The sequence below is a fragment of the Oxyura jamaicensis genome, chromosome 4 (assembly GCF_011077185.1).
Source record: "Oxyura jamaicensis isolate SHBP4307 breed ruddy duck chromosome 4, BPBGC_Ojam_1.0, whole genome shotgun sequence".
Classification (NCBI taxonomy): domain Eukaryota; kingdom Metazoa; phylum Chordata; class Aves; order Anseriformes; family Anatidae; genus Oxyura; species Oxyura jamaicensis.
This window is the reverse complement of record NC_048896.1, coordinates 4625399-4649506: the sequence shown is the minus strand read 5'-3', so window position 1 is coordinate 4649506 and position 24108 is coordinate 4625399. Positions and strand designations below refer to the sequence as shown.

The 24108-nt window shown below is 34.6% G+C and overlaps 1 protein-coding gene across 14 annotated transcripts in view; it reads right to left on the bottom strand.

Annotated features, from left to right (window-relative positions):
- The window catches only part of PCDH11X (protocadherin 11 X-linked), a 489383-nt gene that overhangs the window by 397590 nt on the left and 67685 nt on the right, over positions 1-24108 (bottom strand). For 12 of the 14 annotated variants that reach the window (XM_035323623.1, XM_035323624.1, XM_035323625.1 and 9 more), the window contains 2 exons: positions 19714-19761; positions 14083-16569 (listed from right to left, as the gene is read on the bottom strand). In XM_035323623.1, the coding sequence (XP_035179514.1) occupies positions 14083-16569; positions 19714-19761 (2535 nt within the window). Of the gene's footprint in view, positions 1-6739; positions 8504-14082; positions 16570-19713; positions 19762-24108 lie in introns of those variants that run through there. The other 2 variants (XM_035323636.1, XM_035323627.1) reach the window with 2 other exon arrangements.

Genomic DNA, 24108 nt, shown 5'->3' with positions numbered 1-24108 from the left:
AGGGAGGAAGGAAGGAAGGAAGGAAGGAAGGAAGGAAGGAAGGAAGGAAGGAAGGAAGGAAGGAAGGAAGGAAGGAAGGAAGGAAGGAAGGAAGGAAGGAAGGAAGGAAGGAAGGAAGGAAGGAAGGAAGGAAGGAAGGAAGGAAGGAAGTCTCTATTACTCACTAATGTTCTAAATAATTATTTTATTTTGACAGAGGAGATTCGTATATACAATACTAATTCTTTTGGTTATTTCCAACGTGCTTTTGTCGAACACTAAGTTGACAAAATGCCTACAGCAAAAGCTTATGTATGTCATAGGTTGGACTAGTTGATCCTGGAGGTCTCTTCCAACCTAAATGCTTTTATGATGTCCAGAGTGTTTGATCAAAAATAAATCACAGTTTCAATACATTAATATTAAAATAGAGAAACTCTTTTTATAGAGAGCAGAAAACAGGAATCTCACACAGTGTTAGAATATAAAAGTACTAATGTTCTTTTAAACCCTGAAAGAACAAGGAAAATATTTGATGAATGGGATATGAAGTACCTTGAGTTAGGAAGCTGGTCAAATGAATAATACAGAGAAGTGGCCTTACAATAATTACAACAAAAAAAGGGAATTGAATCAGCAGAGGTCACTTATCATGTGTTACTTCAGAACTTTGGCCATAAAATGAAATAATAATAATAATAATAGTAATAATAAAAATGCTACTACTTTCTGAAACTATATTTGTCACATACTTGGAAGCAACTATCTTTGATTTAACATGAAGTTTGAAGGAATCCTCAGGAATCCTAATATATTTGAAATTAGTAGGTTTGACAATTATCCCACAAGAACTTCAATCTGCTCATCCCTGCTTTTGAATTACTGACATAATTTTGCTGGATTAAAATAAATAATAATAATAAAAAAATCAGGCCATGCAAAAATGCATTCAGACAGGCTACTAAAACAGCAAGAAATATCTTAAAATACCTCCTGATGGAGAAATCAGGCATGTGAAAGTATTAGAAAACATCTCTTTGTGCATATGTCTGCGTTAAGCTTCTACAGCCCTATAATGAGTAAAGTAAGATTTAAACGGTAAATACTTAGTGTGAAGAATAAAGATCCACATACAATTATCTTACTTCAATGTGTCTTATCAGACATTAGATAGTTGTATTTGGTAGAGTAGCTTAGTGTATTTTGAGGGAGGAGAACAGGATTTTCTTGTATATTTCTGGTATAACCATTGTTCTCAGTGAATTCTAAAAAGATCTAGATGACTCTGCATGAACTGTAAGACAGTGAATACAATAATGCTGATTACCGCTGGTAATAACAGTATCAGACATACCTTTACAAATGGCAGCAACTCTCAGCTGCTGCTCTTACTGAGTCTTGAGTTTACCATGAATTGGAAGAGACATTTGTTCTATAAATTACAACAGTTCTGGATGTTAACTTTGAAATCAACAGCTACCAAAATCTCAGCAGGCTGTAGAAATCACTGCCTCCTTTCTGCTAAGCTCGAAAACACAAATCAATGTTTTGCTCCCCTCTTGAGAGGAATACAATAACTGCTTATGAGTACCTTTTTAATTTCAAATCTATTTAAAGAAAAAAAAGGTGACAAAGATAGAAGATGTTATTGTTATATATTAACTATCATGTTAATATACTTACCTCAGGTTAAGTTTAAAAATGGCAAAAAGGTAAATCATGCGGCAAGCTTTTTATAATGTCCTTAACAATTAAGTAGTTTCATCCAGTTAAAAAAAAACTGTACCATACACTTTTAAAGTCTAAGTTGCATTTCTTTTTCACTTTCAGTTCAACATACATTAACTTCCCAAGGTAGGGAAACAAAATTTCTAACAGTCAATAAAAATCAGTCAAATAATATAATTTAGACATCTTACCTTAAAATCACTAGGTAAGCCTGATACCAGTCAAACTTTAAAATCACGTGTGAACACACATCCATGCATTTGCATACATTATTAGGTAGAAAGCAACATTCTGCTTCTTTTATTTTATAATTACACATTAAGCCAATTAAGAAAGTATGTCTGAATGTGGCAGAATGTGACTCAAAGCTACATCTGCAAAGTTCTCCAATGCAGAACTTCAGATACTGATAGAGCTATCTTACCACAAGAAAAAATATACACTAGCAGGATCTTTTATTTTTTTTCCCCCTTTTATCCTAACGCTGCCTAGGTCCTGAATGTGATCATGACCTTGTCCATGGAAGACGCTGCCAACTTTGGTTGACAGACAGTCTTGAAAGATATATAGCATTAAATAGCTGAGGCAAAAGTATTCTTCATTTAGCTGGGTGCAAGAATTAATATTATTATTGTAGTCTATTAGTTTCTTTCAAATATTTCATAATGCTTTCATGTTTCTTAGCATTAAGATTGTACAAAACAACTTATCAACAAATTGAGTTGAAAATTAAGAACAATTTGTGTTCACTCCCTGCAAAAATAAAACCAATGTATCACATGTATGTAAGCCAAAATATTTTCTTAAATTCAAGCCAAATATTCTAGGATAACTTGACCAAAGAGACAGAAATTTTGGTATACCATGGAATACATAATGCTTGAGAATTAACAAAGTATTCTGATGTATTCTTACTTTGTAAGAAGGTATAAAGGTTCATTTATGCCAGAAAATATGTAACTGTTACTTTGTATTTAATTTGATATTTAATACAAAAGTATCAGTTACAGAGTTTGTGATACTCACTACCTGTTTAGAATAAGAGATTTATTTCTTTCCCTGAATTGTTTCTCCCCACAAAGTACATCCAAGTAGTGGAAATATTTAGGAAAAGACATGTCTTCCAGTTACTCAAATATTTTAAAAGTTCAAAGGAAAGGAGATTCCAAATATCATTCAGCTGTGAAGTACATTTGTCTGTGGGTCATTTGCTTATCTGAAATACATGTGCACTAGTGTCTGGATAAGAGATGAATTCGTCATCTGTTTTCTTTTTATTGGGGTGGGGAGGATGGGGCAGGCAGAGGAGAAAGGAAGGAAGCATCAGCCCATCGATGGTTTAGAGAAGGATCTACAAAAAATATTTTTGTGAGGGAGGGTCTATTAGTGGAGTCTTTCAGATCCATATTAGTGTCAAGTGGCCTATATGCCTATGATTTATTTGCGATTTATGTACAGGATGAAAGGGAAGTTTTTGAACTGCCAGACAATGAAAAGGAGGAAATTCTTTTGAGGAAAGGTCTTAGATTCAAATTTCATATCAAACTCTGCTGATCAGATCACAAAGAAAGACAAATAACATCACAGCCTAGCAGTAAACAGAGAACATAAGAAGAACTCAGTTCATCCATTGAATTTCCATGGATATCTCTTAGGAGAAAAAGGATGAAAAATATACTGAGAAAAAGGACTGGAATTCAGCTGATAATTCATAGCTGCTATTCAGTGGTGGGAAGTCAAACCTCAAATATTTGATATCACCATTTAGCTTTTATTGTAAATAAGCTGTTTGAGCTTTTATGAACACCTTCCAAAAAATAAAAACATACTAAATACAAATGAAAAAAAAAAAAAAAGGTTGTTTAAAAGACTGCAGAAGTCGGTAATACCCCTGAAAAACTCTTGATAGCATAATTATTTAATATACTTCTATATTAATTTAAATAACTGGGTTCAATTTATATATGTTTATTTATGAAATCTGCAGGGGCTCACAATTTGGAGGAGGTAGAGAAACATCATTTTCATGACATTTTCAGTGATGAGATTTAAGAGAGTACCTATACAACAAGAAAAAAAAAGTATTTTATAATAGGGAAGGACATATTTTCCAGCCCTCAGTACTGGAATGTACCATCAGAACTGAAAAGTGAAATATCGGAGAACAGAAATTTAAACTATATTTATCATATGGTAGCCTAACCTCCAAGTTATCAAGAGTCACTTTCCAATACAGAACACAGAACATTCTCAAAAGAGAAGACCAACCTCCAGGTAATGTGCAAAGCAAAACCCTAGTGCTTGGCTATCTTTCATAGCAAAAGACATATATTGGGTATTGAGATATGCATATAGCTACAGTTCTATTCTATGTAAAATATGCTGCCTGTAACCTGTGCTAATTGAATTTGAAATATATGTGTGTGTACATACACCTTCATGCTCTTTTTACATACACATGCACAGAAAATACACACATACACAGATATAAATATGTAGACTATATATATCTATACAAACTATATAAGCACTCATACATGTAAACATTGCTAGAGGATGTGCGACTCTTGGAAAGTCCTGCTTAGACCAAATTCTTTGAAGAAAATGACAATAAAAAGTACATGCTGCTAAGGAATATGCTTACTAGTAATCTCTGTGTGGTAAATTAAATTTAATAATTATAGACTCAAATCACTGTAAAAAATATTGGCATACATATAGCTTTGACAGTGTGCATGCAGACATCTCTGAGCAAAGAGACCAAAGGTGTACTTGAAAACAGTGCTTCTCCAAAACATATATAAATATAATCTTTAAACAGAATTTATTTTGGAAACAGATAAATAAGACATAAAAGGAACAGTGCTCGGTAGTTCAGTATGAAAGCAAAAATATATACTCAGAAAGATTTGTTAAAAAGATTTTACAAATAATACTTAACACCAGGCTATGCCATAAATATTTGTAGTATGGTAGAATAGGAAATCATTGAAAATGTGTAGTAACAACAACATTATAGTTTATGTTTTTTTGTTGTTGTTGTTTTTTTTTTAAAAAAAAGTTATTTACACCACAAATGTGCTTTGCTTTTGACAGCACCCTATTGCCCTTTAGCAGTGCTCTATTCAAAGAAATTCAGAAGGATATAAAGATATCCTCCTGTGGTGGTTTAGCCCAATAAAAAACAACCAATAAAAAGTCCAATATATTTTCTGATATGATAGGCAGCTTTCAAGCAACCTGCAGATTGTGTGCTTTTCCTTGGAGTGACTCACTTGACATCAGGGTGTGTTTGAGACAGAATGACACTGAGCTTTGGTAGACACACAACCATATGAAATCCAGACATTGACAATATGACACAGGATGCAGAACAGCAAATCTGAGCCATCTTTGGCTACTGGCATTGCAATGCAATGCAACTAATTTACACTGTAAAACTGTCAACAAATAAAGAGCTTTTCTTGTTGCTGAGCCACACATAGCACTGTAGCTAACCAAAACAAACTCTAGGACTATCTATAGACAAAGATCTTTCTGCATTGGTGACAAGGGTGGCAATGTGCACAGAACAAAAGGATAAATCTCTCAAGAATTTTACTGAGATAATGGTGAATAGTAGTAATCACAGTCTAAATCACAATAAAATAACACAGAAGGTATGTTTGATATTCCAAAGAAAATAAATAGTTTTCAATTTTAAATGTGGTCAACTCAGTAACTCTTGTTCTTAATTTACTCTGACTTCCATGCAGCCAGAAAGACTATTTCTGTAGGTGAAAACACTTGAAAAAAAAAGTATTTTTAACACTGACATATGCCTCACTTTGACTCAGGTTGCTAATATTCATTAAAAAAAATAAAAATCTAAAGATAGAATCTTTTTGACTGGCCTCCACTTATCCTTTACCTCTTTGAAAAGTGTACAAATTAATATTCAGCACACATACACATTTGCTAAGTACACATTAGGCTTTCATGAGACTATCATGAATGTATTTAATCATCAGAAGGAAATGAGCTCTCTGAACTAGTCTTACTCCAGTCTGTAAAAGAATCACTTTGTAGAAAATAATATTTAAATGTAAGGAACCAGAAATGGAAACAGAGAAACACATGAAACTGAACCACTTAGGAGGTTGCTGTTTTTTCCCTTAGTTCATTTGAAGGGTTATTGTATTTGGCTGTGCTGACTCATGAGAGAACTAGAAGAGAGATTACTGATTTGGACCAATAATCCAACCACCTGATGAGCCTTTATTTCATATATGTATCTTTTCTGAAGTTTAAAATCATCCTAGATTATTCTATAACTATTTATTTATAGAATATAATGATCTGACAAGTGAAATACTAGGAAAAAAGATAGACCTTCAGCTAGTTTAAAAACAAAAGAGATAAAGAATCATGAGGTATTTTTCTCATGAACAATTAACATTCATATCAATAAATGACAAGCACAACTTATCAAAGGTTCTCTTCATACTTAGTGTAAGAAAGTAGGCACTTATAGAGGGCGTGCAGTCCTCTAGCATGCAGATGAACCCTGTCCAGTATCTCAGAAAAGTATTCCTCAAATCAAAACAAAACAACAGTCTCAAAAGAAGCATTCAAATTATTTGGTGCTTTTCTTAATCAAACATGAATTTTACATACATGAGTTTTCTCACCAAGGAAGTCAAACCTATTATCAAGGACATCAAACCTATCTACTACAAGGACAAAAATCTAAAGATTCAATAAAAAAAAGAAAAAGCAGAAAAAGAAGTCCATGAAATCCTACTGTCTTCCTAATGAACAACTCTACCAGGCCAAAGGTTAATTACTCTTAACAAATAGCTTTACATGCTTCCCATCACCCAACTATGAGGCATCTAAGTAAACAACCGTAATAGCAATAGGCAGTACCCATCTTTAGTTACACTCAACAATACGTCTTGAATAAACTCCTTACTATATCCAGAATGATGTTTCAAACCAAAACAACTGGCTGAGTTGTGGTATTGTGTAAATAAATATAATTACTGTATGCCTAACCGCTGAATGTGTTGCTTAATTTGAAGCATAAATGATAAAAGGATATGGTAACAAGAAAGAGCAAAACTGTCTTACAGATACATAAACATCTTCTCAAGAAAATGACCTCATTATAGGAATTATTTTTTTTCTTTAACAGTCATAGCTATAATTATGAAATACAATATGCTAAATTACAATACATAATTCAGTATTAATAGAATTTATTTTACAGATCAAATAGCCAAATACACATTTTTGAAGGAGCCAGATAGCAAATGTGGAGGATACTATAGGCAACACTCATGGTAGACATTCTGCAGTCTAAGAACTGAGGCAATGTGAATAGTAAGTACAAGCCTATAAATATCTTTACATCAAACATACAGTGAGGTGTGATTTTATGTTGTAGTCTAATTGATCAATCATTAATAATTTTGCCTTTAAAAGAAAGTTATACATACTGTATACATCCCAGTTAAAAGTGTCATTCATTTTATTCTAGCAAACTAATATTACATGTCTTCATATAAGTGCAGAAAACAGGGTTCTTTATACTCCTTTGCTTCCTAAGAGATTTTGCATTGCATATGAAATGCAAATATTATAGATGTTACATATTTAGCATTATTTTCTAAAATGTGAAGCGATATACAAGAACTTGCAAGCAGGCTGCAAACCAAGCAACGATACTCAAATTATATTTGTTAAATGAGCCATACTAAATAACAAAACAAATTTAAATTAAAGAAAAAAAAAAAGTTAACTATATAGAGAAATAATTTGGAGGGAAAAAAAAAAAAAAAAGCCTTTTTTTTCCCCACGTACAGGCTAACAGTGCAAAAAGTTCTAGGTTCCAACAAATGTATATTATTTCCTATTTTATCACACTAAAGAGTAAGTCACTGGATTTATGATTTTTCTAAAATAAAAGTATTTCAAACGATTAGGTGTATAGCACCTGTTATGCATTATCTAGATTCCAGCAAGCAAAATGCAAATTAGATTTTATTTTAGGAAGTTAAGTGAATACTTTTGAGCTATTTAAAAGGTGATCATTTTTTACAAAAAATGGTGGTCAAGAAAGCAGAAAGTACTTTTTCAATGCTACTGCTGTGCCTATAAAATGAGAAAGCGGTGATTTGATCAGTTCTATTTATGATCCATAGCAGCAATATTATCATTAAAAATATTATGGAATAGATATAAATACCACTTAATTCTTAATATGTGTAATGGTGCTATATATGACAACAATTCATTTGCTTTTCTTTTTAATGCAGGGAGTATAAAGAACTTTACATTCTTTTTTTAAAGCATGAATAAAATTTATTGCTCCCTTTTAATATACTTATATAATTAAAACTTCTAATTGTTTCAACTAAAATAAATAAGGAAAAAATCTGGGACAAGAAGATGATTACAAGCATAATTAGAAAACAATAGATTTACCATAATTGCCAACCGTGAGGAATGATGGGTCACATTACTTTTTTCTTAGCAAAACTACGTTATAGAACACTATAGCACAATGTACTAAATTTTTTTTGTCTTTTCCTTTTAAAAAAATTTTGCCCTTGATACCTTTCAGTAGGGCAGCTTGAACAGTTCATCGTCACTTCCAAACCCCTCTGGAGATCAGACGATAAATTTCTTCGGCAATCAGAGACAGGACAAGGGCTTTCTCGTGCTATTTCCTTGTTTTCATGTTTGCTGGCTTAACATCATTGTGTACACGTACGACTTCAGTATATAACATCAGATGCGATGACGTTCAGAGCTGGCAAACAGAGAAACAGCATGAGAAAAGCCCTTTCCTGAATATTTTTCCCCATATATCGTAAAGTTTCCTTCCAAATTTCTACCATGTCAATCACTATGGTTTGAGAAGTACCTAACTATTTTGTTTCTAAGTAACCAACCACTCAGGAGTGTCGTGTGTGTGTTTACAGGTTTTTATACACACACTAAGATCTGCACGCTTCTATATACACACAACAAAAATGCTAAAACTGGAGTCACAGAAACAGCTTCTACACACGTTACCCTAGGTTTCTTACTACTTTTTAATTTATCAGCTTGAAACCCCGAGTGTTGTATCAAGTGTACAGATACATCAGAAGACTACCAAGACTACCTAAAACACATTCTATAGGGTTTTAGCAGATTTCATTTAAGAGCATATTCCCTAAGAGCTAAAAAGAACATTCAGTATTTTGTTTTGAAGAATATTTTGCATCTTTAATCCATGTTTATCATCAACAGAGTTAAAGTCCACAAAATTCAATGAAATGAAGCCATTCAGATCAATTATCTCTCAGGAAAGAAAACACTACCAATAACAGTCAACAAGACACTAGTCACTCTCTGGTCAGAAAATTGCAATCAAGTGCAGATCATTGAATGCAACACATTCTGGAAGAAAATAATTCCAAATTGTTCCACAGAAGAAAACCTTTTCTTGACCAATTTTGCTTCAGTAATACTGCACATTCAAGTCACTGCTCGCTAACTTAAAAGACAGCAAATTTCACTTATCCTTCAGTGAAATCTTTTTCCTCCAGATGTGAATTCCATATTTTCTTTCTGAAATGTATATATACATCACAGCATATCAGAATTACCAGCAAAATTAGCAGCCAGAAAATTAAGAGAAAATAACAAGAATAGTCAGAATCATAGTGATCACTTTTGAAACAGCTTCTGGGAAGTGCTTATACCAACAAACTTATCTGATGTTTAAAAGAAAATGTTCCTGGAGTGTAACTTACTCCACAAAACACCGGTGTTACCTATACACCTTTCAAATATCAGGCACATCAGCATTGCCTACTGATGATTACAGGATAATAGATTAAAACCACTTATTATCCAAAACAACAAATATTGCATCTAAGGATTTACATATCAGGTGAGTTTCCAGAGCTGTTTGTTTTGGGAAACTGCAATATTCTTTTAACTCAAATTCTAAGCATACTGCTCTCATAGCAAGTGGAAAACTGTAATGACATTTCACCACATTTCAAATCATAACCAGAAGATCAAATATACCATAACTATAAGCATGTCTAAGCAGTTGCTAGTGAGACAGTAGGCCCCCAAAAGGCAATATATTTTAAATGAGGTCTAGTTTCCATTTAGAGTTTTAAAAGAAATAGAATGTCTATCTCCAGTAAGTTTCCAACAAACAAGTTCAGCAAAAATCACTGTGTCATTTGAAATTTCCATTCATACATATGGGTATGTTCACACATGGCAGAATCCTAGCACATAAAGTCAATTAATGAAGATTTACAGCGGTAAATATGAGAAAAATCAAAAATCAATCTGTATGCCTGTTCATTCTCTTAACAACCTTCCAAAGATGGTATCGTGTGCTAGCAGTGGAGATGTTAACATACAAACCACAGTCCACTGCAAAGCAGGCAGAAGCACCAAGTACAAAATCATAGATTCAGAGCGTGATGATATATTACAGCTCTACCAGTTGGAGAGGTGGACTGAAACTGAACCAATTTGTGCCACTGCCTTCATGACCAGTCATGCTTCTTCATTAACAGAAGGTCAAATAAAACTTTTCCTGGAGTCAAAGTTTAAGATGACAATAAAAAAGGCTACAGAACCCTTCTTCAGTGAGCAGATGATTACTTTATGAGATTTTTTCTGTTCCTATAATATGCATTATACTATTTTCAAATGAATCAATGTTGGGAATCACATTAATTAAGAGAAGAAGACATGAAGGAGGAGGATGCATGGGAAATTTTAATGAACCTTTGTGGCCATAGTTTTGTAGAACCCAGCTGTCAGAGATAACACTGTATAGCGTAATTACACATGCTTTGATTAGACAGGTTGATGCCTACCTAGACAGGCATTTGAATTGTCTGAATGTTGAAAGTACCTGAGTGAAACTTTCAGATTAAAAAATTGTTTCATATTGGAGGAAAACTAGACAAAAAAAAAAAACTGTCCTTTCTTTTCATCATTCCAATGCAAATTAAAAAAAGATTTGTGACAGTATGGAATAGCTCATAGAGTCTGCTCTCACTAAGGTAAATGTCAAAAGCAATTGAGCTTTTACAAGCTTGCGGACAGATAAACTGTACACGTGCTGTATGTTTTTCTACCAAAGAAGTACATTCTGGTAAGAAGCCGATGACTACTGAAACAATGAAAACCTGATGACACTGGAAGTTAGCTGGATTTTACAAGCTATATATCCTACTTTGAAAAAACATATAATGAACAAGAAGCCCCTTCACAACGTATCACATGGTAAAATTTCTTTAATACAATTACATCTACATACAGCATCCCACAAGAAAGCATGCTATTCTGAAGGTTCCAATTCACTGTCACTAGTATTCATTAATTTCTGCTGTGTGACTAAAATAATAATAACATCTCTTTCCATTGCCCTTCCTCACACACAAGTACACAGAGAAGCTTTTTCTCTCTTCTTCCTTGTACTACCATTAGCACCACACATTTTTCTCTCGAGCTTCCTGTAGTAGATGATCCAATGTGTCCTCAGCTGCTTCAGGAGTCTCTGATTCCTTCCCCATAAAACTTTCAGCTGTTGCTATTCCCATATTCATTTGCCCACATAGCCACTGAAGAGATATTTTGTTTTTTTTTTTTCAGTATAAAAACCTTTTCATCTTCTCTTGCATGTTTTTTGAGTACAATTGTTATGATTTTCTGTTATTTCAGAGACCACTTCAACAAATTTAACAGTAAAGCAAATAAATAATTGCCTTTTTTTTAGTGATCTGAATCAATACCATTCAGACATGCACAGAATTTAGAGCTTATAAAACAAAACAATATAAAACCACATAATTTTTATCTTTAACTCAGTTTTTCAAGTATCTGAGTAGAAATTTAGGCTTGCATTGAATGAACCAAGCTAAGAACAGCTGAGATGTTAAGCCTGTTAATATCAACATCCATTAGAAAATGAAAACAAATATCTTCACAATGAGTGTAATCTTCTTTAGTCTTCTCCTTCAGAGAGCTTCTGGCTTGTAAAAGGGATGCATCACAGTAATTGTTAAAGTAAAGTATTTTTTCTCACATTAAACATCTTTCTGATTTTCATTTCTCAAACTGGCACATCTGCCTTTTTAACTGAACTTATTATATTCATTTCTCTTGGCTGTCCTACATTTTTCTGAAAATTCCAAGAGTGTTTAACATAAACGCATCATTAACCACAAACATCCTGGTAGTCTCCAAGGATGGAGGATGGAGGGCAGCATGACATCTGAAGTATTGTGGTAGAAAATTACTTTTGTTTGTTTAATTTCTTTACTAGCTGACAGTGACAACTCTTAAGTTAGTCTGTCCTGAGTCACCTTCTTTAGCTCCACAGCAGGTAAAACTACACAGACCACAACATACAAAAACAGGATAGGAGTAAGAGTGACTTAAAAAATCCACTGAGGTTAAAGAAATATATTTGTTCTCACCTATCATGAAATACTATTTTGGTATTGTGATCGAAGTCCAACACAAAGGATTTAACTCAAATGGCCTCCCTTGCCTAATTTATGTAAATAAATGCATTATTTGTATTATATATAAATAAGTAATACAAATATCAATTCATGTGTTGAATGGTCAATGTTGTTTTCTAGCTAGCATAAAGGGCCATTGTCAGAGAGTATTTATAATTTCTCCAGCAATGTGGTCACTTTCATATTGAAAATTAAACCTAAAGAAGGATAACTGGAGATTTAACAAAATCAATATGGTATATTCTGAGCATCATACATATATATTATATATATTACACATATATACTTTCAGGTACAGCTATATAAAGACAAGCTACTGTCAAGTAATGAGCACTGCAAAGCAAACAGTTCTATCCTGCTCTCCCCGACAGGAAACGCCTGTCATTGACCTTTAAGGTACAGATAAAAGAAAATGCTTTTTCCCAACCGGCTTCTGCAGAAGAGAATTGCTTTCCATTCTCCTTTAAAAGCGCCTGAAAATTGAAGAACTAGGTTAGTAAAGACCTAGAGTGTCATAAGTTTACCTTCTTTGTTAGCAGAATTACTGCATTACGAAGTGTTTTTGAGCAGACAATGTAAGAACCTTTTTGGCTCAGAGGAGCTACACTGGAGTCCCTGTATTCAATTGAAAAATCACTTGGATCAGGCCTCCAGAGATGCTGAAAACAGCAACACCCTCCTTGGAGTTATGAGAGTTCAACAAGATGAATAAATTAGGAAAAGGCTTTTCAGTTAACGCAACTCAGCAAAAAATGGAATTTTTATAGCACAGAGCAATATGAGCTACCATACAAAACTGTGTTAAGGTGAATAAGGTAAAATAACCGACCCGTCCTGTAATTTTTAATAATATGATGCATAGTGTGCATAGAGAGTTTTTTTAGGAATATTTTGATATCAATGTAGTGGTAATAAAAGAAAGCCCATAGAAGAAAATTCAGAACCTCACCTGGAACAAAAAGTCTAGCAGACTTAGTCATGCTGAGGATATGTTCCCAAACAATAATATTAAAATATATTATCAATGATATAACAAAGTCTTTTTTTTGCAGAACATGGATAGAAACTAGATTCAATTTCCAGTGACTTACAGCCTTTCTATAGTGTCTTATAGGTCCTCATTTTAATTTAATTTTAAATTAAGGAATCTTTAGACATTTCCTATGCTGTACTTAATTTCTGAGAAGCTAGTATCTGTATTATCAAGCATAGCTGCTAAAAAGTGAGAGTAATTATACTGATGCTTCTAATTTTCTCCCAGCTTTGGCTGTTGACTGCATCATTCTACAAGATTTAAGTAGTCCAGTACTTTTCTAGTCTGAAAATGGCACTGAAGCTCTCAGAGGAAAATCGTTGCCTGCTTTTGAGGGACCTTGAATTAAAGCTGTGCCCAAATGAAGGTTGCAATTCCAGACTCCATTAATATTAAGAACCACTTATCAGATCCTGTAAAGCTTTATTGCTTTCCACCTGGCCTAGATTACTTCAATTCTTGAGCATACAATACTACAGAGGACAGTATCATAACCCCTCTGTCTCACAGAGCTGCACAACATACTGTAGTAATGCAGGAAGTGCCATACTGCCATCTGCAGTCAGGAATACCCACCAGTGAAATAATTCAATGCTCCATTTCCTTACAGCCAGAAATCACTTTAATTATTTCCCGTTAACACTGATGGATCTCAAATTGTTTACATTTCACTGCCCGGATCAAACATGACCTTTCAAACTTTCAATCCTTGCAGAAAAAGTTATTATGCAGTGCTCAGAGATAGAGCTATATGAATAGAAAAGTAAGAAGTGGAGAAAGAGAGAACCTTAAAATTTCCATTACCTGTCTGGTGTGAATGGGGCCTGGGGTCTTGAAGCCTCCTTGACAGCTGCATTCGGAAACACTGTAAGGGTCCGAGCTGCTTGATGAGCACTTGGAGAGTGAGTCACAGCCCACCACAAAGGTGTTATCTAGAGGCAGTTCCTGAATGACATGGTGCTTCTTGGGGGGTACAGGAGTCTCAGGTTTAATTTGAAAGGTAGGCTGTGGAGAAGCAGACTTGTAGTGCTTTGCCAAATCTGGGCTATCAGGTTTAAATGTGGTTGGTGTGGTGGCCCAGTTATATTTTCCCATAGTCTGTTCTTCTAGCTCTACAGGAATGTCTAAAGTGCCATTTATGTGCTCATGGCCAGGATCATCAGGCTTAGATTCTTCAATAGTCACAAAGTTGAGGAGGAGACTTTTTGGAGAGCGCTTCTTCTTCTTCTTCTTCTTCTTGATCTGCCTATTCTCTTGGTTTGGGGAAACCCATTCACCACTCTGCTTGTTTTTTTGGACTACTTTGTGCCTGGGCGTCTGGCGGCACCGTACTAAAGCAGTAACAAAAATTACCAGAATAACTGTCATTGTTCCTGCAATAATCGCAATTATGATCTTGACATAATCATTGGTTTGTGGGGTTACCTCACCATCCCCAATGTTCTGGCCAACTGGAGTTTCCATATTCCTGCGCACTAGCTCTTGTACATAGGAACTATTGGTGACTGTCTCATTCACAAACAAATGCACAAGAGCTATAGTATAAAGAGACTCTGGCTGTCCTAGGTCATTGACTTTTATCACCAGTCTATGCAAGCCACGATCTGATGTAATTACCTTCTCTTTCAAAGTAATATTGCCTGTTAATTGGTCAATTGTAAACAAGCCCCTTGAGTTCCCACCTATGATGCTGTAACGGAGCTCTGCATTCATGCCTGTGTCATTGTCAACTGCAAAGACTTTAGTAACTACAGACCCTGGACTGGATGATGTTGGAACCAACTCATATGAATAATTAGATGAAGGAATAACAAAAACAGGCCTGTTGTCATTTACATCAACAACATTGATGGTCACTTTGGCAGTTGAGGAACGCTGCAGTCTTCCTCCATCCACAGCTTTCACCTGAAAAGTGTATGACCCCTGTTGTTCCCTATCAAAGGTAATGTTAGGCCTTATTACACCAGTAAGTGGATCTATAATGAAATTATCTCTACCATTTAATATAGAGAGAGTGACCGCAGCATTTTCTCCAGAGTCAGCATCTGTTACTGTGATAAGCCCTACTGTGCCATACATGGGTAAGTTTTCTGGCACATAGAAATTATATTCATTATGTGTGAAAGCAGGGCTGTTATCATTCTGGTCCAGAACTGACACTGTCACAGTAGCATTGGTCTGCAAGGGTGGCGTCCCGTTATCCTTAGCTAGTACAGTGAAGGAGTACCTGTCTTGCTTTTCTCTGTCCAACTTTCTGACTGCTGTCAGAATGCCTGTACGGCGGTCAAGGTTGAAAATGGGGGGTGCATCAGAACCCAGAATATAGCTGATCTCAGCATTGCGCCCACTGTCAGCATCTGTAGCACTTATCTTGGTTAGCTGAGTACCTGGAGCATTGTTTTCAGGGATGGAAAGACCTATAACAGGCTGTGTAAAAACTGGGGCATTATCATTTTCATCTTTAATTTTGATCAGGAGCATTGCAGACTGGTTTAAGGGAGGTTTCCCTGAATCTGAAGCCACTATTTTAATAGCATATTCCCGTGTTGCTTCATAATCTAGAAATGTGGCTGTTTCCAGAAGAAACTGATTATCAAACACTGGCTTCAGCCTAAAAGGGACATCATGATCTGTAAAACAAGTAACCTTTCCATTCAGATCAGCATCCTTGTCCATTACTGTTATTAATGCAATTTTTGTATTAAGTGGAGCTTTCTCAGACAAAAGCACCGTCCCATTCACTGGATTGATGATGTATCTTGTGTCTATTGATGGGACATTGTCATTAATATCTGTGACATTAACAGTCACTGTTGCTCTTGATGGAGTTGAACTGCCATCACTTGCCAAAACAGTTAATTTGTGTACAGGAGATTCCTCTCTGTCTAGCGGTTCTCTTATGGTGATAAGACCAGTGGCATTATCAATGGCAAACAGCCTTTTGGCCAAACTGGAGATCTGATTGCTGAAATAGAAGTGGATTTGTGCATTTGAGCCCAGGTCTGCATCAGTGGCATGGAGCTGAGAAACAGAGGTGCCTACTGGAGCATTTTCTGGAATACTAACTTCAATGTCATTTTCTTTGAAGACTGGGCGATTATCATTCACATCAGTCACTGTGACTTGCAGGATGGCAGTGCTAGATCTTGGAGGGCTTCCACCATCTTCAACTTTAATTTTCATCACATAGGTATCCTTCTGCTCCCTATCCAGGATCTGCTGGACAATCAGTTGAGGCCACTTATCTCCCTCAGGTGTCTCAATTATATCAAGACCAAACACATTTTGACCCTACAAGACACAGAAAGAAAAAACTTTAGCACAGCAGTATAATTAAGCAGAGAATAATCTCATTAATGTTTTGAAATTGTCATGAAACATATATATGGGGGGTGGAGGCATACAGGAATACACATTTGTGTATTTACTGCTAGTTTGCAACATCCAATTATGCTTTAAGACCAGGAGCCTTAAGCAAGCTTCAGAGCAAACACATGAAGAAACTAATAATTTAGAATAACAGGGGTTTTGTGTTTGATTGTTCTGGGAGCAGGGGGACACAATATATTGGTTTTTGTTGTCGTCTTTGTTTCTTTTTTAAACCATTTGCTCTCTTTCTACAGAAAAAAATAAAATAAAATAAATTAGAATTCTTGGGCAGATGTAATTTGCTTTCTGTACCGTACCACTGAGTGTAAAGAAGAGGAATGTAGCCAAAGTTCAACCATGTCCAAAGGCAAAGTAGTATGCATACACTGGATGATCTAATCCAATCCTCAATTTCAAGGAAAACAACAAAGATAAAGGGACTATTTCACAGTTCATGGAACAACTCTGGACATGATCTGAAATCCCTAGCATACAAAGCAAAAAAGCAAAAACCACCACCCACAAGCACCAAAGAGGGACTCACTATACAATTCAGTCATTAGATTGTTCAGACAAAACTAAGCCATAACAGTTTATTGGAAATACATAAATTCCTTAAAATTATCCCTTCCTTCATCATGATTTATTTTCTATTTGTAGTGAAAATTACGATCTAAGTGAGAGAAGAAGATATATTTTCATTTTAAAAAAATATCACAGAACTATGACTTTCACTTTGAAAATAATCACTTCTTTTCACGGGGATTGTTGAATACAAAACACCCCTGGAATAGCAAATGCTATACATATTGCACAAACATGGCTTCATTTAAAATCCCTTGTGTTGACAGAGTATGCTAATACAAAAATTGGAATCTAGATCTAGATTCCCTCTTCTGCTGTGTCTTCAAATGAGCAGAGATTAAGAATATCATAATTATCCTCTTTTCTATTCCTATTCTCCCATCACTCAACCTTCAGAAGAAGAAAGGATGTAAAGGCAGTTTTGCAGCCATATTTTCTGTAAGGGCAGAGCTAAAACACAGATCATTAATGCTGAGTGTACAGGATAAACAGGAGAATAAAGCATTGATAAAAATGCTGAGTAGTTAGGATTTTATTTGTATGTGTCATTCTTGCAACAACTGCTTCTAGCCCGGGTCTTTCTGCATTTATTGTGCTTATCTTTCACCTTTAGTCCTAATTATGTGTGTTCTGAACAGATTTGAGACACTTCAGACCAAAGGGAAAGAAAATGTTCCCAATATGCAAGTTTCCTTATTTCTCATTGTTGTTAAAAGATCTGTATTCACTGCATCTTGCTACCCACCATTATATGAACACATTTGTAGGTCTAATTCTGTGTAAGGCTGTATTCTTTCATTGATGTGTTTTCTCAAAGCCAGAATTTGACCTTACATAAGTAATCATTTCTTTCATGGAAAAGAACATCCACGTTTCAAACATTACTGTGCTACTTGCACGGCATTTGTAACATTACGTTGCAAACAGAGACAGTCTAAAGTGAACTGGAATACATTTTGAAACAATTAAAAAAATACAACTTTGGATTCTTCAACAGAAGACATGAAAAGATTTTTCTTACAAGAAGTGTAAGATTTACATTTTGAATCAATTGGGTTAATTTTTTGAATGGTAATTCTACACTGATCTCTTCAAGAAGGCGAAGTGTGGGTTTCCTCTTCATCTTCAATCTGGCTAGAAGTTAGTTGAAATAAATTGCAGAACTACTGAGAAATTATGAATTACATATTCTATATTTTAATATAGATTTCCAGAAAAATATAACAGAAGCTGGAGGGAAATAAAAAAAAGAAAAAAAAATAAAAAAGGAAAAAAAAAAATAAAACAAAACACGTCAGCTATCTTTTTCTTCTTTATTTGTACACAACTTGACAGATGGGCACTGATTATTCTGTCATTAGATCCCACAACTACAACAAACACTTCATATAGACCTTCAATACAAGCAGCTATATATATGCATACACATTTCTGCTTTTCTTTAACTATCAAGTATGAGAAATATATTTTTAATTATAACATATGACTTGATATAAAATATATAGCTTCAATTCTCCATTACCAGCAGTAAGCTACTGGAGAAACACAAAAGAATGCAAAGAGCTCTTCCAGGTCAATTATTACCACTTGATTAATTTTTCTATATGGAAAAAAACAGTATTCAAGAGAATTTCTTACTATTCATTAGAGGATTATACATCTTTTTAAACCACTGAAATAAAAAGAATATTACAAAAATTATGCCTTTTCCTAATTTAGGCAAATCTGCTTCACATTGTTTAAGGGATAAGATTAGGTATGGTGATATGCTGCATTTTATTAACTGCATTTTCTAAGAACAGAGAATTGTTCCACTCTAAACAGTCCTGAAAATGATGAAACATTCATGAAACAAATTTTGAAGATTACAAATATCTAATTCTCTCCTGCATGAGCAAAAAAAATTGAGTTAAAAAGCCGGAGAGAAACGTGAAGGAAAACCTTCAGGATTAAGTTTTGATTTATCATCATCAAAACATGGGTGAAGTCAGTATTTCCTATAGGGATAGATTGTTATTTGGACTGAAGTATACCTCAGTCACCACATTATCCCAGTGATCTGAAGGTTTCATTCGCACTAGGAAGGCTATGTGACTTGAGAAGTAGTATAATAGGTAATTAATATTTATATAGTACCCTTCACCATTAAATTAATTGATTAAAAAAATTCGTTACTTTGTCTTCTTAACTATAGGAAGATGGGAGTGAGAAATAAAAAACATTAACTTTTTAAATCTAAAAAGACGGTTCAAGCAATGTAACCTAGTTATTTGAGGCAGAACAAAGCTATGCCCATCTCAGAGCCAAGACTAGCTTTAAGAGGCGCTGAGCCCTAATCACAAGATCCTTTCTCAGGGCTATAACCAGTTCTGTTACCTTATTCAATTTTTATAACAACCCTTTCAGAATATTCATGCATAAAATAATCTCTAAAATGATGAAACTGGCATACTTATTGAACTCTGCCTTCTGTATATTTACCTGGTCATTCGTAATGGATCCAAATGTCCTTTTCGGAGCTGTTTTGGGCTGCCAAGTAAATAAAAAATTAGAGAGTTTTTTAAAAAATTGAACATTTAGGTAGGTGAATAAATACATAAACAATGAAACATGGACACCTAACATAATAATCTATAAGAGCTTCAAGTGTTACAGACAGGACTGCATGTAGCAAGGTGCACCTAAAGTCTACACATAAACTTGCCTTGTACACATTGAGGTATCACAGTCTCTTATCAATCACAGTCTCTTATCACAGTATTTCACAAAATCCATGGGATGTTGACTACATTTGCATTGTAATGAATGTTCTTTCAGGCCATAAATTGGAAAGTGGGCTTCATCGTCAAGAGAAATAGGAAAAAGTGGTATGGTCTGTTGTGTCCAAAACACCTCATACACTTACACTTATAAGTTGATAGAACATAGTAATTTCTCAAAGAAATAGGGAAAATGGGAGGAAGGGAAAGAATATTGTGCTATATAACCATACAAAAACAGCTAACATAAAATGTTAAAACACAACCTCAGGTTCCCATTTTAATGAATTCCTGAATTACTTGAAAGTAATTACTTTATAATAAAACCTTTGGCTGAAACACAATCTTGCATCCAAAGGATCCTGAAATCTTTTAAGTAAGTCCAGAAATTAATGCAGTTGTTTGCCAACTGCTAATTATTTCATATGTAGCAAGATGGAAAACCTTTGCAGTTCTCCTGAAAAATCTCCTGAAAAAAAGATGGGTCTCAGCCTCTGTTTCCTCATCTGCTTTTGTCAAGACATGTGGAACTGGTACACAACTACAGTGCTGCATTATCAAATAAAAGATTATAGCAGCAGTTTCGATTTCTAATTCAGAAAACTAGACAATAGCTATGCAATGGACAATATTTTTAATAAAATGTGAAAATTAAACTTGCATTTTCTTTCACAGGTGACACTTTGAATGTGAAAATGTGAATTCCCAAAGCCAAGCTGAAACCCTAAACACAAAATATTCTACATGATAGGCAATAATGGATACAAATTCCTATAACTGGTGTCTATTACTACACTCAGAGCTATAATATCATGAGTATTGAGCATCTAATAAAGGTCTGTTGTCTGAATACTTCACAGTGTACAGTTAACATGTTCATGCATTCTAGAATATTAAAGCCTGTTAGACAGCTGTTTTGTTTTAAGAGTGCTGAGTTAATACACCTATCAGTGTGCAGTTTACAGAAAGGTTACTTATGTGTGCATAATTAATGCAGTTGGTTACCTTGTGAACTAAGTGACAGTACCTCAAAAGAGAAAAATTGCAAAGATAAGAAAATTGTACAATGCAAAACCTCTCCAGATGTAAAGTTCCTTACATATTAGAAACACTAGCTCTTTGTCAGAACAACTACAGACTTTTAATTTGTGGGTCAAGATTCCTATGAGTTCTGTTCATGTTTTTCCTATCACTATCACACTCTGTTTCAAATAGACATAAATGACTGCTTTAGTCATGTAATTCTCTAACACATCACTGTGCTTTTGGTGGTAAAAGGTAACAGTTCTGAACTGCTGTTCAGAACAGCTCCTAAATCACCACCTCATTTCGGTCCGACAGCCAAGCAATGTATCTTTGGCTCCTAACCCCACATTTTAGAGCTCTCAGATGAATGCTGACTGGGTGTTGGAGCAGTGTGAATCCCTAATGCTTTGCTATTCACTAGCTGCTCTATAACTGTATCAGTACTCTCAGGCAGAAGGGGATTCAAACTGACAGCCACTTGTATAAAAGAACATAGAAACAACTGAGATGTTTCTGAAAATTCCTTTACCCTCGAGCAGAGACTGTCCAGGATCATCAACTTCTGGTAATTTCAGTGGGAATTGAAGGTGATGGACACATACAGATTTGGCTCATGACAAATTGAAAAAAAAAAATAAAATAGAAAACCTCTGATAGGTTGACTTGTTAAAAAATACAAATGTTTGTAAACTAATGTTCATTAAATTATTATGTTCCCTCTTATCCACCCGAAAAATATTTCAGCTAAGAAAAAGTATATGATTTCTTTAAATGGATGGCATCTTCAAATCCATATCCTAACCTTTTACCGGTAAGTTACTTAGCAAGAGTATCTTATTTGATCTGAGGCCCATTTAAACTGAAGTTCATCTGAGAGTAAAACCTCTGTATCTTCCTTCTATGTTAGCATTTTAGGACAAAATGTTGAGAGAAATTTTCATCTGAATGGCCTGAGTATCTCACACACACACCTCTTTTCTGAAATCCAGAAACACAAAGAAAATAACTGGATAAAATAATATCTTCTCTGGATTTTCATCACGAGGACATTCTTTCACATGCATAAACCATACTTTCATGTCTGTTATCACTGCATTATGAACTTTGACATTAAAAAACAAGATCAATGTAGAAAAGTTACAATTAATGTGGGCAAAATATAATAGAATGAAAAATAACCTAATATAATAGAGATCTTTTCTTCCTTTTTGATTAGATTTCTCAACAGTTAGGTTTTCCCAACATTCAAAAACAGTTTTTACAGATTGTAAGCCTGGTGCAAACACTGCTAAAATGAACATGGTAGTTAGCATAGCTCAAGGCCTTCACCCTCTGCAAGGTTTTGTAAATCCCAAAAGAGAAAGTTTATGTGGGACATATAACTACCACAGCATCAGTTTTTTGCTTTTGAAATAAATGAAGCTGTGCTTTTCCAAATCATAAAAGCTTATCCTTTTTGCACTACTGCGAGAAAATAACAGTGGAACTACCATTTTAAACTAGAAAAGTGTGTGATATAATGCAAATGCAAGATGCCCCTTCACTGCACACTATTATAATAAATAATACTGCAATTTCAGATTAATCAATCAGAAAGAGTTGCTCAGAATATATACAGAGTGCCAATAAGCACTAAAAATAGTTCCAGAGAGACTGAATTCTTCAATACTCCAGAAGTATCTTACAGTGTCTTTTCACCATATTGATGAGGAGGTGCTGGGGATAAACCAAAAATGTATTTTCTGGTGTTGGATTTATCAGAAAGCCAACTCATCATCTTCCTTCTCCAGCATTACTGACTCCTATTTATGTGATTCAATAGAACAAAGACAAAAGAAAAAAGGAAGATGCATTTTCTTCCTGTACTGTAGTCATTGCACCTTGAAACCCAGTTCTGAAATCTTGTGATACCTGTGTGTATATAAACTGTTGTGACTTCCTATTTAAGAGTTATATTCCAAAAAATGCCTCCTTCTTAGTTGTTTGGGATCCAAAATCTTAAGATTTAAAGTGTATTTGATACACACTTTTAGAAGTAATCATATGCAATAATTTATTTTTTTCTTATAAAAATCAAATTCAAATTTCATTCTAATTCTTACTTCCAGTGCAAACCATTACAACTATGAGGGGAGTAATTTAGTACTTTATTACAGTGCTACATAGAGAGGGGTAGTTTTAAAGATCCTTCAGGAAAACTACACCTACCACTTATCTATTACGTTTTCAACTTGTCCTCCACATACCTGTCATTAATTTGAATACGCACGTTATTTCTCAGACTTTAAATCAGTGATGAATTTATTAACAGAGTAGTCTAAAGAACCAAATCCACTGCTGAATTACACATTGTAGATCTATCTACCTGCTGTCCTGTTCAATATATTTTTTTGATATAAAGTTGATGTAATTGATTTGCAAGTAAGGAAATAATATTCGGACTGTTAAAATGGCATGTTTAAAAGGGAAACACCAAACACCTAACATGCCATTCCATTTTTGCTGCTCTGTTTTTGATCACTACTAACGGTTAATCTTGAATATACACTGAATGTACAACTTTTAAGCATGAACATCAGAATGGAATTATAATATCCACCTCCTGTTGCAAAGATCTAGGTTAGTCCAAACAGGTAACACATATTCTCTAATAAATTGTACATCATCTAAACTTTGGGGCTAAGACAAGCTCTCACACGGTACCTGGGCAAAGTTGCATGCAACAGTTCATCTTAGAGCCTATCATTCACTTTGCTTCTATCTCCACAGGAAAAGTAACATGAGAATAAACCAAACAGCTGAAGTGTTATTACTTCAGTATGACAGCAATGTGACTGGCCTCAAACAGACTGTGCTATTCCAGAAGAAGCAAACGAAGTGAATATTGTTCAAGCTAATTCTGCCCAGTAACAACCTGTTATCTAAGTAAGAGAAAAGGCAAGCTTTCACCTGTCTGGATCAGCTCAAAGTTCTTTCCTAAGCTCAATTCAGTGCCCTAAAACAGATGTTTCCAAAGAACATTAGGCACACTGTTTGTGATACAGTAAAACTTATTAACATGAACCCAGAAACTGGAACTGCTGCTCCTTCC